General features: G+C 31.8%; 1 protein-coding gene across 2 annotated transcripts in view; it reads right to left on the minus strand.

Annotated features, from left to right (window-relative positions):
• LOC105228449 (trehalase) overlaps positions 1–18,703 on the minus strand; it is a 42,879-nt gene extending 24,176 nt beyond the window's left edge. Inside the window, exons 1-2 of one of the 2 annotated variants that reach the window (XM_029551154.2) lie at positions 18,383–18,703; positions 13,872–14,019 (exon numbers count right to left, since the gene is read on the minus strand). In XM_029551154.2, coding sequence (XP_029407014.2) covers positions 13,872–13,885 — 14 coding nt within the window. In that variant the 5' untranslated portion in view covers positions 13,886–14,019; positions 18,383–18,703. Of the gene's footprint in view, positions 1–13,871; positions 14,020–14,138; positions 14,379–18,382 lie in introns of those variants that run through there. The other variant, XM_011208288.4, reaches the window with a different exon arrangement.
• Between the last annotated feature and the right edge of the window lie 226 nt (positions 18,704–18,929).

Genomic DNA, 18,929 nt, shown 5'->3' on the forward strand with positions numbered 1-18,929 from the left:
TGGAGAACAAGCATAAAAAAGCTTTCGACGGTGGTTAGTCCAATTTTTCGAGCACTTTTTTTAAACTTCCTTTCTTGAATTCTACAAATTTGTATTCATATCAAATAACTGATTTCGAAGACAAACAGTAGCTTATAAAAGTTTTTAGAACCAGGGCTTTCAAAATATATACGGTAAACACGTAAAAATATAACATTCATTTAAAGCTCCAAATGAAATGATATTTTATATGAAATTTACAATTCAATTGGCCCTCTAAAGATTTGATATACACTTTGTGACTTTTTCATGCAAATTTTAAAAATTAGTCGATCAGAATAACTTCAGAAAGTTCTCTAATCAATTTGCATTTAAATTTGCAAACAATATTTAGTGGAAATCTTCAAAGCCCTTAAACGCAGGCACTTGTGAATTTCCGCTCAAATTCTGGCCAAGAGCACATTTCATATGAGAGGCACTCCAGCGTAATGTCGTCAAAACGTAGGAGTGTAAGCAAATTTACTTATTTTTTGAACTTTCAAGGCAATTGACAAACAATTGATACGTTTTGCGATGATAAAATATACAAGGACGTGTGTTAATAAGCACAAGGACAATGTGACGCTAAAGTTGAGTCTTTTGTGAAAAACATTCATAAGCATGATAAGAATGCTGGTTACACATTATAGGGTCGCATAATGTATAACCAGCATTCTTCAGTAAGGCTTACTAATCCAAAAAGTCCCTTTATAAAGCATATCTGTCAGTTGCCAATAGCATTGGATTCTGTGAATCATCTATACCCCACCGAAGAGGAAGCGTCATATGTTAGTTATTAGACGTGTCTTCCATAATCATGTTTATGCCAATTATAACTATTATGAGTACTTCTATACATACATACATACATACATATTTATTTACTTAACGTAGTGTAAAAATTTACTTTTCCATTAAAATTCATAATGAAATGTCAATTTAATATTATATTACAGTCAAGTAGTACATCTATGACATCATAATATTATATATAATTGCTAAACTAATATTAGGAGTATATAAGCACTTTCAGAGCACAGTAATACAAAGATAACGGAAAGTAAGCGCGCAATATACCAAGAATTGCCGATAAAACGTCAAGTGTGACATTGATATCTGGAGTGTTTCAGAAAGCTTACATAAACAAATTCTTAACAGTTAATTTAATTTAAAAACATGAATGTTATTTAATATTAATCAATGTTATTTGACATCAAGATTTGTAAAATACTCAAGAAAATTCTGTGATATAAAAAAGTATTTAAAAATCGAAAAATTTTAGTTAGTTACTACAGAAAATATGAAAAAGCTGAAAAATACCTAATGAAAGCTTCAAACTATTTAAAAATAAAATAACGGTATACCTTTAATTCGTATAAGAGCATAGTAAAAAAATGCTTACAATAACCTTTTAAGTTCTTTCTAATATCAGTACATCATTGTTAAAGAAAAGTGAGGTTAGGCTGCTAATATGTTAAATAAGTTTGCCACGAAGTTTGTAGTACACGGATGGAAATGTCGGAGACCCTATAAAATATGGATGTGATCAGCTTGATGAACTAATCGTCTAACCTCACTTTTCCTTAGCAATGATTTAAGCCATATTAGTCCGGCCTTCGTATGTAAGCGAACTAGTATCTCAGTTTTTGAGATGTCGGTCTATAATTATACACACGTCCTTATCTGCCAAAGAAGCTGCTTAAAGCTGTCATTCAAAACTGATCGATCAAAATCAAGTCATTGTTTGGAAACCTCTTTTATTAGACAAGGTATCTTCACGAAATTTGGCACCAATTGTTTTCCAAGGCAGCGCTTAAATCTCCGAAAACAATGTTCAGATCGGATTACTATAGCAAATAGTTGTAATTCAAACTGATCGATCAAAATCAAGATAAAGATCTTTTTGCCGTAAAAAGAGCACCTGTGCAGGATATATTACAGCTTCGGTGCAGCTAAAATAACCTTCTTCATTGTTTTTTCTTTAATTATTTAATTTTTTAAACTTTTTTAAGCGAAATGTTCATTAACTTTTTCTTTGCGCCTAATTGTTATACAACAGAGAATTTTCTGAGATATTTTTGTTATTTTACTTGCAATAGATCATGCAAATTAATACGTGTTTAGCGAAGCGAAGAAAGTATGTTGAAAATTTGGAAGTATAATATTCCTACGAATAAGTACATGTATGTATATTTGTGCAAATATTGTATTTTTTTGTGTGGAGATAGATTAGAATTTTTTCAAATTTTTTGACAGATCACGCGTTTGTCGTCATATTTTTTTTTGTTCAGTATTGTTTGGCATTTCATAATGAAAAGACTTACGCCTTTACGTTTAAAAATCGTTCAACTTTATTACGAAAATTCACTTTCTATAAAAAATGTGTTTCGCGCACTTCGCTTGACCTACTGAGCGTAATATTCGCTCCATCTTGAGACTCAGCATTCAACATTCATTATTGGATAATATTCGACCGTATAGGCCACCTGCAGCACGCAGTGAAGAAATTATTGCAGCCGTAGCTGAGAATGTACACGAAGACCGTGGCGAGTCGATTCGGCGCTGTTCGCAGTAAGTCGGACCTACGTATGGAACGACTTGGCGCGTTTTAGGTCGAGGTCTTAAAATGAAAGAGTACAAAATAAAGCTTGTGCAAGAACTGAAGCCGCTCGATTTTCCCAAGCGACATCGCTTCCCTCTATGGGCTCTTGAACGATCTAAAATTCCAAAAAGATCCCACATTTTCGAGCCAAATTTTGCTTGGCGATCGTAATAGCGCCATGATGACTGATGACTTTGTATTTTAAGCATTCCGTAGTTTTTGAAGAATTAAAGTGTACCGGAAAAAAGACAAATTTAGTCTCTGTCCACATTAAACTGTGTAATTAATACTTCGGAGCAAACGTAGAGTAAACCTCAAAGCAGTAATCTATCGGCTTCAAAAATGTTCGTTCAACACTCTCGTAGTATCATAACGGTTCGTATCAAAATGTTGTTTTTCCGTCAATCGCTTAACTCTCACCAAGTTATTAAAACGAAATAATCTGTATTCGAATAAAGAACCTTGCCAGATTTAACTTACAACATTCTAACGAGTCAGGGCTGTACATTTGGCTTTTATGATGTTTGTTAAAGTAATTTAGTTTATTGTGTGAAAGAAATTGTGCATATTTATATACTGGGAAACATGCTTTTAGCAGCTAATACAATGCACAATTCATTTGTTACATGTTACAACTAATAATTGCATTGCTAAATGCAAAATGACAATCTACAGACAGACTGAAAAAAAAGAAAATTACTTAAGTTCCACACACTCTTATTCAAGGTCTGAACATTTCTTAGCAGCTGGATAAATATGTATATAGCGCTATCGTCGTTTTGCATCTAATATTTCTGGTTATAATGTCACGATATGTGTTTGTGCAACTCAAATAAACCGATCACGCTATGCACGAAATGACTGCGATCCGGTTGGCTTTGCATATTTCTTGCAGTTTTTCCTTTTTTGTCGTATTAATTAATAATTTGACATCTCATTTGATTGCTAATTGCAGGCGGTGACATTAAAGCGTAATTTGCAGGACAACAAATTATAATGGAAATGATGGAAATATGGTATGCAAAGTCAGGAGGAAAGTGTGTTCATACGCGAGAAGGGATTTTTAATGATGAGTCGCAAAAACGAAGCGAGCTTCTGAGTTTGAATTAAAAATGCAAATATTAAGGAGCAGCAAAGGAGTAAACGCACAAGGTCATATAAGCAAAAACATATTTTATTTGCCCGAAGAGTATTATTTCGACAAACTCTGTCTCTCGATGGATTGCCCGCCGAGCTATTCAAACACGGCGGCGACGAACTGATAAGGAGCATGCATCAGCTTCTTTGTAAAAAAAAACATGCGCAACCTTTGGAATTAAAGTGTGCTCTGCCCAATCCACAAAAAGGGAGACCCCAAAATCTGCGCCAACTACCGTGAAATAAGTCTCCTAAACATCTCATATAAGGTTCTATGGAGCGTATTGTGTGAAAGATTAAAACCCATTGTCAACAAACTGATTGGACCTTATCAGTGTGGCTTTAGACCTCGCAAATCAACAACCGATCAGATATTCAACATGCGCAAAATCTTGGAAAATACTCTCGAGAATAGAATCGACATACACCACCTCTTGGCCGATATCAAAGCTGCACAAAAATGAGCTGCCTTTATGACACGATGTCTGAATTTGGTATCCCCCCAAAACTAATAACTGAGTTGAGCAATACCAAAAGCTCCAAAACCGGGAAGGACCTCTCCGAGCCGTTCGATACCAAACGAGGTTTCAGACAAGGTGACTCCCTTTCGTGCGACTTCTTCAATATGCTCCTGGAGAAAATAATTCTAGCTGCAGAACTTAATCGAGCAGGTACAATCTTCTATAAGAGTTTACAGCTGCTGGCGTATACCGCTGATATTGATATCATTGTTAGTTCCGCTTTCTCCAAACTGGATAAAGAATCGAAGCAGATGGGTCTGGCAGTGAACGAGGGCCAGATGACATATCTCCTGTCATCAGACATACAGTCGTCGCACTCGCGACTAGGCTCCCACGCCACTGTTGACAGTCATAACTTCGAAGTTGTAGATAATTTCGTCTATCTTGGAACCAACATTAACAGCAACAACAATGTCCGCCTCGAAATCCAGTCCAACAGCAGAATAACCCTTACAAACAGGTGCTACTTTGGACTGAGTAGGCAATTGGGAAGTAAAGTCCTCTCTCGACGAACAAAAACCAAACTCTATAAGTCACTCATTTTTCCCGTCCTGCTACATGGTGCAAAAGCATGGACGATGACCACATCTGATGAGTCGGTGAAGAAGGACCTGGTTTTGCTTGGCATTTCCAATTTGCGCCACGTTGCGAAAAAAAGAAACGACTAGCGCGCTGTAGTTAACTGGGCTATAATCTCGTAAGCAGTTTCTACGCCAGTAAAGAAGAAAAACTCTGTTTGGAACGTTAAGTATTAAGTAGTAGTACAACCCATCAATTAGTAACAAGTCAAAATTAAATGGTACACGTTCAATTTTTCCTACTGGCAACTTTATGCCATGCATTAATTACGGTAATATTATTTGCCTTTTGCCATTCATCGGTGTGTGCATTCACGTGTGCAACTGCGTCATGAGTTTCATATGGGAAATGGTGTGATAATGCATGTGCTAAGCTTACATGTAGCATACATATGTGTATGTATGTATGTATGACCATTTATACTCGTATAAGTGGTTTCATAAAAGTCTGCATTAATTTTTGTCTCGTGCAGAGTCGATGTTGGCGCTCATAAATAATCGTGTTCTGCAAGAATATTTTAAATGTTTCTATTTTTTTTAATTGATAAAAGAATAATAAAAAAATACGAGTTTTCTTTTATAATCACAACAACAAAAGATAAACAAAGCGAGAATGGTCACATAACCTTGAGCTGGAGCTGTGCTTAGCTGTGAAGCCAATGAGAGTCGTTTAATGAATTATTAAATAAATGGCATCATATGAGTACTTATAAATATATTATTACATATATTTGTATATATGCATTGTGTGTTGTATATACATATATGTATGTATATTTGGCGTTGGTAGATTGTAAAAAGCATAAACATTAAATTTTGGGAAGCACTTGCACTAAATTTTCCAGGAAATTTACGCGGAACTTCAAAAATGTGGTTTTGAGAACTTTTTTTAAATATTTTTTATGTTTATTTTTGTTGATCACCTGTTGTAGGAAGTACCTTTTGAATATTGTTGCTGCCTAATTTTGTATTTTAATCACGTATTTGCAAAAAATAAATTTTGATATGTTCTGGAAGTTAAATACTTACATATCGTCACCTGAAATGCAAAATAACGTATCATCAAGAAAATCGAAATTGAGTTTTTTTATTACTTAACTACGATTCTACTAACGAGCTTCTGCTCTCAGATGTAACCAAAATCCAAATTTTGTTTCAATATGAGTGGTTTCTATTACCATATATTGTTTGTCCTTCACCTCTAAACTTATGAAAAGTGATGTTACGTTATTTTGCATTTTTAGTGACGATATGTACATATGCATATACTTGTATAATACAAAATACTTAAAGAGCACACTTAGTGTTAAATTAAAAAAAATCGATATTTTCATTTATCGATAAGTTACACCTTTAAAAGTAACATACTATAGTTCAAAATCGATATCTGAAATGGTTTCTGAGTTAAAGCCTTGTGAATATATCGCTCGGCTCAATCTGTTACATCAGTTTATCTTTCAACTCGTTTTCTTCAAAGGAGGATTTTTGAAATTTTTAGAGTGACTTCCCGGAGACAAATGATCCGATCACTATCAAATTTTTCTACATGTTCTACGTACAATGAACCCACCAGAGTTTCGATCTGATCACAAATTGATTTTTATTTCAATTTTATTTAAACTTCATCCTTTTGTCATTTTTTTTTTTTTTTTTTGCTTTCGTAACAGATTGTCTATCTTGGAACCAGCATTAACACCGAAAACAATGTCAGCCTCGAGATCCAACGCAGAATAACTCTTGCAAGAGGTGCTACTTCAGACTGAGCAGGCAATTGAGAAGTAAATTCCGCTCTCAACGAACCAAGATCAAATTCTACAAGTTACTCATCATCCCCGTTCTACTATATGGCGCAGAGGCATGGACGATGGTAACATCTGATTAGTCGGCAACGAAGAAGTCTAAAAACGCGTGTCATTCTTCCCCTTTTTATACAAAAATTTCAAAATATAACGAATTTCTTCATTATTTTCACTCATTTTTGAACAGCTGTAACTTTTTTCAACTTCCCCGAATTTATTTTTTTTTTTGTTAAATGAAGCTTAAAATCTCGGCTTTCCAACACTATTTGGTACATTGTGATTGGTAGCACTGGAGATATATGTACGACTGCAACGACATCTATAGACAAAATACGAAATACTTTTTCGACTACCCATTATACCCTTAAAATTTCAGAACATTTGATCCAGTAGTTTTTTTTTAATTCCCAAAAACTGCTTTGGTTTTAAAAAAATATACAACCTCAAATATTTTCTCCCTACCCTAAAGTACCTAATAAACTAAACGCTAACTAAGATTGTATTTGCGCAGATGTACTAACATTTCTTTAATTATAATTAATTCTTTAGTTAAAACTTGACTTTCAGCACTGTTTAGCATATTAGCGGAATTAAAATAATATAAACGTACATAGGTACATATGTACATACATACATATCTATATAAATATTCATTTAAACACGTTTTTGAACTTACTAAAGCGCTAATATTAGCTAATTTGCATAAATAAATCATACACCTAAATATCTATGCAAGTACATATGTACATACATACAAACACATATTCTATTCTACATGTTCATTATTCAAACTGCGTACAAGCGAACGAGTATAATAGAAAGGGGGCTCGTTTCAAATGAACTTGAGGTTTGCAAGCTATGAACTGTGCGCTAGTAGAGGGGCTTTTTTTTACTAGCGCCGACGTGTTCAGTGCAGAGGAAATAAAGCAGAAATGGCAATACATATATACATACATACATACGTATGAAATATAAGCTACCAGATTGCTGTCAGGTGTTGCATGTCACACCCTGCGGTTTTATAGAAATTTTCAATCTAATATTACAAATAATTATTTATGTATGTATGTCTTAATGTACTCATTTGCTGCTTATAAGGTGCTGTGTTAATTGTTAGTGTTTTTATGTGTTTTATCTGTAGTTGTACCTGCTAAGTAGAATAAATGTAATTAATTTTGAAATAAATACAACAATTAAGAGCAGGTTTGTATTATATAAATGGTATATATTGCAGTGGAAGCAACCTTAGGCTGGTTGCAAAGTGGAGCAACTGATCCCGATCAAAATCGGGATCTCGTAAGGAATGTTTTGTTTTTATGAAGCGTATAGTAGCAGGTGCAGCCGAAGTTAACTATGTTCTTGTTTTGTATTAATATTATGTTTGGCCTCACATGAGTGCTCTCTTTTGATATGCTCTCCGCTTAAGTTAATATGAAAGTTAGATCCTTTAGTTTCAGTGTATCAAGTATTAAAAATAACCATTCGTTATTTACTGTTATTATTTAGGTTTTAATACGCGCAAAAAATAATACAAATATTTGAAAATCTCTATTTTAACAAAATTTACACATTTTTATTGTTGTTTTAATTAAATTATAAAAACCTATTATTATTATTTCTACTTTAAAAACAAAGAATACGTCATTTTATTCAAAATTTTTTTGATTGATTTGGAAAACAATTAATTTTTTTTTAAATAAAACGAGATATATGAATATACGCAATTGAAATTATAATATTTTGATTTAGAAAACAATTATTTTTTTTTTAATAATAAGAAATAAACGTAATTTTAAATATTTTCTTGTGATTATTTAAATAAAAAATAATTAATTTTTTATGAAACGAAATATATGTACGTAAGCTCAATTATTTTGTTTTCATTATTTAAAAGGTAATAACTTTTAATATTAAAAAAATTAATTTTTAAATTTTTTATATTGTTTTTTTTTTTAATACAATATTATAAAAAGAACACAACGTTATTTTATTCGTTATATTTGATTGATTTGGAAAAGAATCAAATTATTTATAACACGAAATATACGTAAATTTAATTATTTTGTTTTTTCACTATTAAAAAAATCATTTTTAAAAATTTTAATATTTTTTTAATGAAACAAAATGAACTTAAATTTATCATTATATTTCATAAATTCATAACATTGGCACATTTGCATTTATTATATTATAAAGAAAATCAGATTTCAGAAAATTCGATTTTTATCATTTTGTAACAAAGTTATTATTTTTTTCAAATTATTGCATTATTTTATTAATTTAATGAAGCATTCATGAAAAAACCAGCAGCGTACAGTTTGAAGCGCAAGTGCAGTTAAGCTAACACAAGCTGTTGCCTATTTTTAGGCTGTAGGCAAAGCACGCACACAAACAACAGCAACCAACGAGAAAACACACACATGCATTTGACCGTAAAACACACACACTCACCCATTCAAACACTTACACACATATATTTCAAGAAAATTGCGTGTAAATATGTACAGTTTTTATGTGTGTATGCCTTAATGCATGTATGACTATAGCTTGTTATCTCAACACTTGTACGACTTCCAATGGCAATATTCATTTGCTGCTGTCGATGCAAAAAATTTTGCCTAACTACATACTGTGTACTTGTATGTGTGCATTTAGATAGATATTATATGTATGTATATTTGTACATTCGTTTTTATAACCAAACGCGTCTGGTCTCTCTAAAGTGACAATAAATAGTAAGAATACTTAAGTGTGCTTTATAAAAACTGTTATGTGGACAAATATTATGGCATTATAGTATAATACTGATACCATTACAAAATAGATAAGTCGCTCTGAAGTCAAGTGGGCTCGTCTATAAATGTCTCATTTGACAAAATGGCGGCACATATGTATGTACATAGAAACTTATATATGAACAATATCTTTAACAGCTTTTTAAATTATCATACTCATAAAATAACTCCAAGAAGCAAATGAAGTCTGTATATATTTACTTCCTAAGTCTCATATTATATTAAAAATATTGAAGCTTTTTAAAAATATGCGAAACATAACAATGCAATTCATTTGCAGAAAGTATTATCTTAAATACCATTTATAAGCAAATCACATATAATAAAATTCATTATAACTCGTATGTATAATTATTTAGCAAAGAAAAAACAAATTAATTTTTTATCTATTTTTCATGAATTTGTGTTCTTACGAAATACCTATAATTTTAACCACGATAAAAAGATAAATTCTGAAGAACATTTCGTGGTTTATGATGATTTCTTCGAAAAAGTCAATGCCTGCTTAATGACTTCTATACAAATACAGGGTTATGCATATAGTGCTTTTATAAAAAACAAAAAAAAAAATAACAAAAAAAAAAAACAAAGAGAAAAAACCAAAAATTCGACTGCACTAAAGCTATCCATCACAAATGGATTTCTTCTAGCATAAAATATAGCAATATCTTGATCTTGATTTTGATCGAAAAAGTTTTCCTTAGAAGGAGATCAATTTCATCGATCAGTTTGTATGGCAGCTGTATCTTATAGTGATCATGTATCGGCAGTTCCGACAAATGAGCAGCTTTTTGCTGAGGAATGGACGTGTGCAAAACTTCAAATCGATATATGAAAAACTCAGGAATTAGTTCACGTGTTATATATGTATATAAACGAACGCTGACAGACTGATGCACATTTCTTAATCGTCTTACATCATCACTCGGATCATTTAATGTATATACTTTATAGGATCTCCGACGTTTTCTTTTGGGTGTTATAAACTACGTGGTGAACTTTATATGAATTTAATGTTACCCTGTTTAGGGTATAAAAGCATTGTATATGGCTCATATGGTATTTTTCAAAAGATCGAAGAAATTTTCCTTCGTACAGAATCACGTTATCATATCCATGGTTTTATCAATGAGAAGAACGCTAACTTTTGAGAATCAGAAAAAATCGGAAATGTTTGTCGAGAAGTTAACAAGTGCTCACATACTGACTTGTTTCAATGATTTCGTGATATCACTGATTTGTTTTTTCGTAAAAAATACTTCTAGAAATATCAATTTTGTCAGTTCAATAATTCATAAATAGTGTGAATGCGTCTTTAACATATAAATACTATCCAATAGACGCATAACTTTAACCAGCAAACCGAGGAATTCAAACTATTTTTTGCCAAGAATGTGTTCTACAAAATGTTCTGCAGCTATTTGTCGACACTCTCTTAAATCATTACAAAAAAATATCACATTTCAACTATAATACCAGTAAGATAATAAACAATAAATAAAAACTTGAATTAGAACGTTATCGCACACAATCAATTTTAACTTAAAGATCAAATGGGATTTACATTGAATAATTTAGATAGGCTTATACATTTAATAATTTAATACATTTAACTAAATATTTTCAATTTGTTAACACCTACCTAGATTATTTTGTATTAAGCTCATTAAGTACTCGTACTCGTAATCGCAACAATATGTATGTACATATGTATATGTGCACGTGTATAGAATTAGCGTTAGCTCAATCCAACTATTTGCATTTTTATTGAATTTTTTTAATGAACAATTTAATTTTAGGATTATTGTTACTTCAGACACTCTCGAGACTTTTCCGACAATTTTTAAGTACTTGCTTACACAAGTCATTTTGACCTTCCAAGGTGATCTTTGCGCTGGTGTGCGTGCATTTGTGCATATCCACAGCACTCACACTGACGAACAGCAACAGCAAAGCAAAACAAAACGATCAATGCGTCATCGTTAGCAAAAAATTGAAAGAAGTCGCTTCGTTCAAACACATTTTCCTTACATACATATAGCAAATATATGTATGCTCACCTAAATAATGGTTGTGCCGATACATACATACATATGTACAAGTATAAATATGATTGTCTACCATAATACGGCAAATCAATTGTGAAATGCACGTTTGTTATCTAGCGGTTTAAGCGTCGTCGTCGTCGTCGATAATAAAATAAACACGAGCATAAACTGTATACGCCACACAATTTGGAGGTGTGTTAACAAACGTGGACCTTGTATTTGTAGTTGTTGCTTGATTCATACAACCCAATATCAGTAATGGCATTCCCATGTACAATAAAAGGCTAAATAGGCGAAAGAACCCGTTTATATCACTCGTGAGAGCGTGTGAGATATCACACAACAGCTGTTGTAGTGATTGTTGTTATATTTGTGAACGTGAGTGCTTTCTCGCGAAAATATACGTATGTGTGGATGGAAGTACATACGGTGGCACTTATAAAAAATCGGCCGAATGTTATACATAAGTAAAGTTTAAGTAATAAATTAGGGAAATTGAGTGGATTAGGTATTTTTAACGTTATTTTTAGGTTTCGGATTAATTTGATATATTTTATGCTAATGGTAATAATAAGAGGTGTTATTGTTTTTCTAGTACCGGTTTTTGTCTATGGATATAACCTAGACAAATTATTTATATTTGTCTAAAGGATGGCACTTCTTCGTAATTTTCAATAGAATCAGATATATTTCAGTGGAAGGCAAGATATTTATAACATTTGTTCTGATCGGACAACTATAGCATCTAACAGTCATCTACCATTCAAACTGGCTGATCAATATCAAAATAAATATATAAAAGGGTATATGTATGTGGTTTCAGGAAATACACCTGTGAAGTGCAATATAGCTGCAAATATTCTCCAAAATAGACTACGCATAAATAAAATATATTCAAGGCTAAGATTTAAGTTTAATTTCAAAGTTCAATTTGCAGTAAAGTCGGGTGATCACAGTAAACAATAACACTTCGTAGCTGTAACCTGTTTGACTATACATACAGTCGATTAGAAAAACGAATTCACACATAACCTCTGAATTTCAACTATGAAAAAAATGCATGTCTAACAAAATATATAATTTTTAAAAATATATCATGAAGAAAAGCTAAATTAGATATTAAAAATAGTACGCTTGCTGATTCGAGCAGAGATTTCAACTGACTATTTAGCCAAATAGTTGGCCATATCATAAGCAGGGTTGCAAATACTGCATAAAAAAATATAATTAAACTTTGGAGCAAAGCATTTTTTTGTAATCCTAAACATTTTAAATTAAAAATATTTTTTGAATTTCTAAAAAACTAAAAAACGGAATGAAATAAATGTACATATGTTGAAAAAACCGAAATTCTTAGTTTTAAATATATGGTTCGACCATAAAAAAATGTTGTTCCGTACTTAATAATTAAAAATTAAAGCAGAAGTTGTGCTAGAATTTATATTTAATTCCCAAAAGGGCACTAAAATTGTAATTTTTTTTTTATTTTTATTAAAAATTGTAAAATTATTTTTTTATTTTTATTAAAAATTTAGAATGTAATTTTTAATCCATAAGTTTTGTACTAAAAAAGTCGCAAACCTGCTTATAACGATTATCAGAAATTGTTTTAGAATTTATATCTAATTTCAAAATCGGCACTAAAATTGTAAAATTAAATTTCAAAATTGCACATAAAAATTTAAAATCTAGTTTTTAATCCAAAATTATTTTACTGAAAAATTCGTAATCCTGTTTGTAACGATCATATTCGTTACAATTTTTTATTTTGACTTTATTCATGCACAAAAATTAAATTTCCAAAAATTCTGCATGCATTTCTGAGTTCATTAATTATTTTAAACAGTTTAATTAAAACTTAAAACACCACCTATGAACATAATTACTATTTCCTTTAGAAAATTTCGGTCCGTTTTTTAATTGCAGCCACTGTACATAGATACTTATTTACGTATGTATGTACATATGTATCTGTTTCAATATACTCATATGACCAGGTACATATATTTCGCTTTTCACGTTTTATTCATTCTTTACTCTTTCTACCACATACCATTTTGAGGTTAATATGAATTTGCAAATTTTCATTTTCTGCAAAAAACAGACGTCTGATATATAAATTTTAATTTACAAAAATACAAATAACAACAATGTGAAACTGTTGCTAACTTAGCGCTACGAGTTGGTATGTACTTTGTGTGACTTTGAGGTAAACACGAGCTAAGTTCAAGCGTATACAATAATATAATTATGCAATTATTGTATATTTTAGCACAATAACACAATTCATTACACTGTTCATTTATGAAAACATATATAACCGTGTGTACGTAAGAGTTTACATTTTTAAGGCAAATTTTTAAAAACACTTACCCTTCGTTCTTCATGTTCAATTGATTCAGCTGGTTACGTTTGCGTTTGTGGCTAAAGTAACTGATCCGTTCACTTTTATAAAATAACGGCAATCTACGCAAGGCTAACGCCGAGTTTTTGTTTAACAAATTCACACTAATTGTTTGAACTGCAAAATTAAGCAAAAAAGGAGAAAGCCAAAATCACTAAACTGTCATTATGTTTATGCCAATATAATTATATTAAAATTGTAACAATTTCAAAGTTTAACACTCGCACTGTTAATACCTGCTTTGTGGCAAAGTGAAACACACTCGTTTATTGTACTTTTTCAACCTATATAGGCAAATAACGGCGGCAGTAGTGTGACGTCTGCAAGGAGTTTTGCGTAAGCACTTCTCCTTTTGCTTTAGTTTATCTCACAATGTTTTCCTTTTCCTTTTGCCAATTTAACGACACGTCAATTCAACGCTTATATTTCTTCAACAACTGTTTGACCACTGGTTAAGATCCGTTGCGATCGCTGCGATGTAACTGTAGCAAACATATATTTATACATACGTTTTTAGCGAGACTTTATCAACTCTTTGACGTTTACTACTACACATGCACAGGAATCCATGTGAACACAATGCCATTAACTTTTGTGATATCCATTCTCTGCGAGTGATTGAGGTCTCCACCGCATGCAGCGAGAGAGCATATCGTCACCTAAAATGCAAAATAACGTAACAACATTTTCGAAAATTTACAGTGGCGTGAATGAAACACGAAATAAAATGGAACAAGAGTGAAAAAAATTAATATTGGTTAAAACTGGTTTATATTTAAGCGTAGAACCTGAAAATGGTGGACAAATGTCATAATATGAATGTAATTCGAAGTAGTGAATCGTAATCAATAAAATACTCAATTTCGAATTTTTTGATGATACGTTATTTTGCATTTTAGGTGACGATATGTTGATGGATGTATAGGTGAGCAAATTGCATATCGAACGATTAGTGTTTTTAGTGTTTCAGTGAGAAATCACGCACCGTTCTGTACGTACCAGTAAGAAAATGAGGACGCGTTCAGGTGATTTGACCCAAATTTGACATATGTATGTACATGTAGGCTGTAGAAATATAGTTTTTTCTCTTCGAAATTCGAATTGCAGTTTTTATAGATAGAAGGCATTTTATTTACACATTTCAGCATTTCATATAACAATGTTATATCAGAGCTTCTCCCAGTATGTCTTGAGAGAAAAACACTTTGCGGTGCTTACCATAACTCGGATGAAAATTATCCGAAAATAAAAAACCAAGAAAAACTTATCAAATTATAATCAAATCTTCACCCATCGCTCTCTGATTATGTTTTTTTATTTAAAAATTTTTAGCGGCCATTTAAAGTGAAAACTGTTATTTCACAATAAAAGTTGAAGAAAAACCTAACATTTAGCTAAACTTTTGCGAGGAATGCAAATTTCGATAGAAACTGAAGGAAATGACGATTTGTAAATTGTATATTTATGCAGCCATATAAAAAATACTTGTCATATTTTATCAAAAAATGTTTGATTAAATTTTCTTATTGGGCTCCTTGCACTTAACACTCGGAGTGCGATTGAGCATAGAAGCGGAGAGTCACTAATAAAGACACGTCAACATATGTACTCAATTACAAAGAAAATCATAGATATTAATGAGTGCGATTAACGCAAACGTGTAAATATATGAGTAACACATACATACACATATAGCCAGCTAGTGCTTATACCAGCTGGATATGTCGAATTAGTAAGTTCGCAAAGAGCGTCTAATACATTCTATTAAAGCTTATTCACACATTTATGTCGCAAATAACAGTCAGTTCATAAACACTAAAACATTAGTAACGATGGCAAATGAAATAAAAACAAAAATATGTTATTGAAAAAAAGTTGAAAAACAAAGATATTATCTTAAACTGCGAAAATTAGTGTCTTTGTATTGAGAGTTGCAGGAAATGCTTTAATATCAAAGATTTTTTCTAAATATATATACATATGTATATATACATATACACTAATGTCTATATATACCTGTGTGCACGGCTATGTACTTTAATTTAATAAAAATCTTTTAAATTGATGCAAATTACCTACACCGAGATCACTGTCGCTTGCTGTTGTGGTGTCGTTTTTAATAGGAGCGCGTAAATATTTAGCGGAAATTGTAATTTACTCATAATGCTTGACTGCCGGCAACTTGTTGACCGGATTTGAGTGCTTGACTCCTGTGCATGTGTGAAGACATATGCGTATGCTTCTACAGTAGCACAGAAACATACATATAATATTCCTATATGTCTTCTGCAGGCAGCTTCTTCCATAACTATATACATACATACATATGTATGTATTATATTTTGATATGATATCTCACTTAGTCAATTAAGAAGTCAACGTATTCGCAAATGCCATTGATTTAATCCGTGTTAGTCGAGCCAACAGATTAAATAAAGATTCAGAGAGCACGCAAGCTACAAGCATAAAAACAAATGTACACACAAATACAAACATACATATGTATATGAAGGAAATGAATTGAGTGTGAGCGACAATACTGAAAAGGAATTATATACAATTTTGACCTTTAGAGAACCGGTATCTTAGCGAATACGTTGACTTTTTACGCAGAGAGCAAACAAATTATGCGTACATACTAATACACATATTTGTAAATACGAGCACATGTTTGAAAGCATGACGGCCTAAACATATGTACATATTTATTTATTATATAAAGATAAACGTTTGTGTGTAACTGGAATCATATTTAATTCCATACCATTTGAAAGTATATGGGTATCATGATGACGATGCACGAATAAAAAACGAAGCAGCGTCCAATGCACTTATTTGCTATTGCTTGACGAATGCGTGCCTGCATTGCGTCTATATAACTCGGTGTGTGGCCCATACTTTGAGTGATCGGCACATAACAATGCGGGAGAATTTATTTGTTTTTCGTTAATAGAAGGAGAAAAACAATAGTTGAGTGGATAAATTTTCCAATGCTAAAAAACAGCTAAGTCAATATTGTTTAAAATATATTTTTTTATAACCTATAAATATTTTTATTTATTTCTTTTTTTCACTTGAGCATACAAATGAATTTATTAAAATATATATACATGTATATATAATATGAATGTACATAAAGTATTTGTATGCGTGGGTCTTTAAATTCACGTATATGAGCGCACACACACATATACAAAATATCGTATGCACAAGTATCAAAGATGGGGGCTCGTCCCTCCCATACACTTATACATGAATGTCTTACACGCATTCGCAGCAAAAGCAAATAAAAATGCGCTTACAGTGAAAAAATGGACAGTAAGCAAAAAGTATACACTGCACAAAATAATTGTTTAACAATATATGTATGTACATACATATGTATATGATTAATTAAAGAATAGAGTAATAATACGAAAATTATTATGTAATGTAATATTATGTATGTCCTAAAATCAAATCAAGCTTTATTTCAAAATCTTCGAAATCATTAAATTTTTTAAAGTTATGAAAGCATGTTTTTTAAAAAATATTTATTTTTTTTTATTTTAAAAACAGTCAGAGAAAATATTGGCATATTATTAAAACTGGCTTCTTTAATGGCGTTGATACTGCTTACACGGTTATAGCCGAAAACTACCAACCTGATCAAATTTGACATGGACTAGTCCGTTTGAACTGCGTAAAAAAAGAATTGACGAAAAAATGTTTCCAAGATTGTCAAATTTTTTATCACGAGAAAAGTTTGCCTGCCGATTTTCTCCATTAAATTTGAGTGTCATTAAGCATTCAGTGAAGGTCGTGAATTCTCTGTTAATGAAGATAACATCGAAAAAGTTAAAGAAACAGTGATGGAAAATTGTCATAATGATACCATGATATAAATATAAAAGCCATTTTAGCAAAGGCTTACTATATAACAAGTGTATGGAACATTGAATTAAGCGTTGATATGCTTTTATTGGCACAGGAGCCTATTTTAAAGGCGATATTGAGGATTTGCAATTAGATACATGAAAATTTATTTTTTTCGGTAATTCCGGATCATATTTGGTGCGAAGTAAAAGGACATTTTTGTAAAAGTTTTTCATTTTTTTGTGCCCCAAGCTTATGTAAAGGCAACATTGTTTAAAGTACACGCCCCTCGATTCACATAAATATATTGACTAAATATATATGACTGTATTGAAATATAAACAGATTGTTATATCCACACATACATTCAAGCAAATACAAATTGATATAAACAAAAGTATTTTTGACACCCTGTGTTATTCTGTGTAAAAAAGCTCGCCGGAAAAGCTTAACACACGCCTTCAAATGGCGGGTGGCTTAAGCAAACGAGTACCGCGTATTGCGCCGATTATGCTACGTATTAAACATTGAATTGCACATACACATATTAAATTAATTAAATTACCAGAAAATGCAACACTTAACTAATTAGCGTGAGTGCAGCTGAAGTCAGTACAATACTTACAACATATCTGCAGTGGTCTATGGGAAAGCAAATGGTCAATTAGTTAGTTCAGTAGCGCTCATCGTTTCCAATTTTGTAATGGCTGCATATCAAGACTCGCAACAAAAATCTTGGATATTTAACGCTGCACTTGCACTAAAATGCAGCTATCACAGCTTTTACATTAAATAATGGTTATTTTATAATATTTTTCACTTAACTATATTTGAATTTATAAACTTCAGTCTTAATAAGTTACTTGTACGGATTCACTATGAGGCAAATTGTTGAGCTGTTGCAGCTGCGGCAGGTGACCAACTAAACAAATGTGGCAAATTCTGTGCGTCAGTGTGCATTTTAGCGAACAGTGAAAGCTTTAGTTGTTGGCTGGACTGAATTTGGTAGCACTGTGCAATGACGGATAAACGTTTTGTTTACATATGCGCGCGCATACGCAAATGAGAAGCCATGGTTTTTGTTTACAAACAAAATGAATGACCGTGCATGGTGGCAATTGCAAAAACAATGTAATTCAGTAAACCGTCTAATGGGTTGAGAGGATACAGAG

This window comes from Bactrocera dorsalis, chromosome 3 (genome assembly GCF_023373825.1).
Source record: "Bactrocera dorsalis isolate Fly_Bdor chromosome 3, ASM2337382v1, whole genome shotgun sequence".
Classification (NCBI taxonomy): domain Eukaryota; kingdom Metazoa; phylum Arthropoda; class Insecta; order Diptera; family Tephritidae; genus Bactrocera; species Bactrocera dorsalis.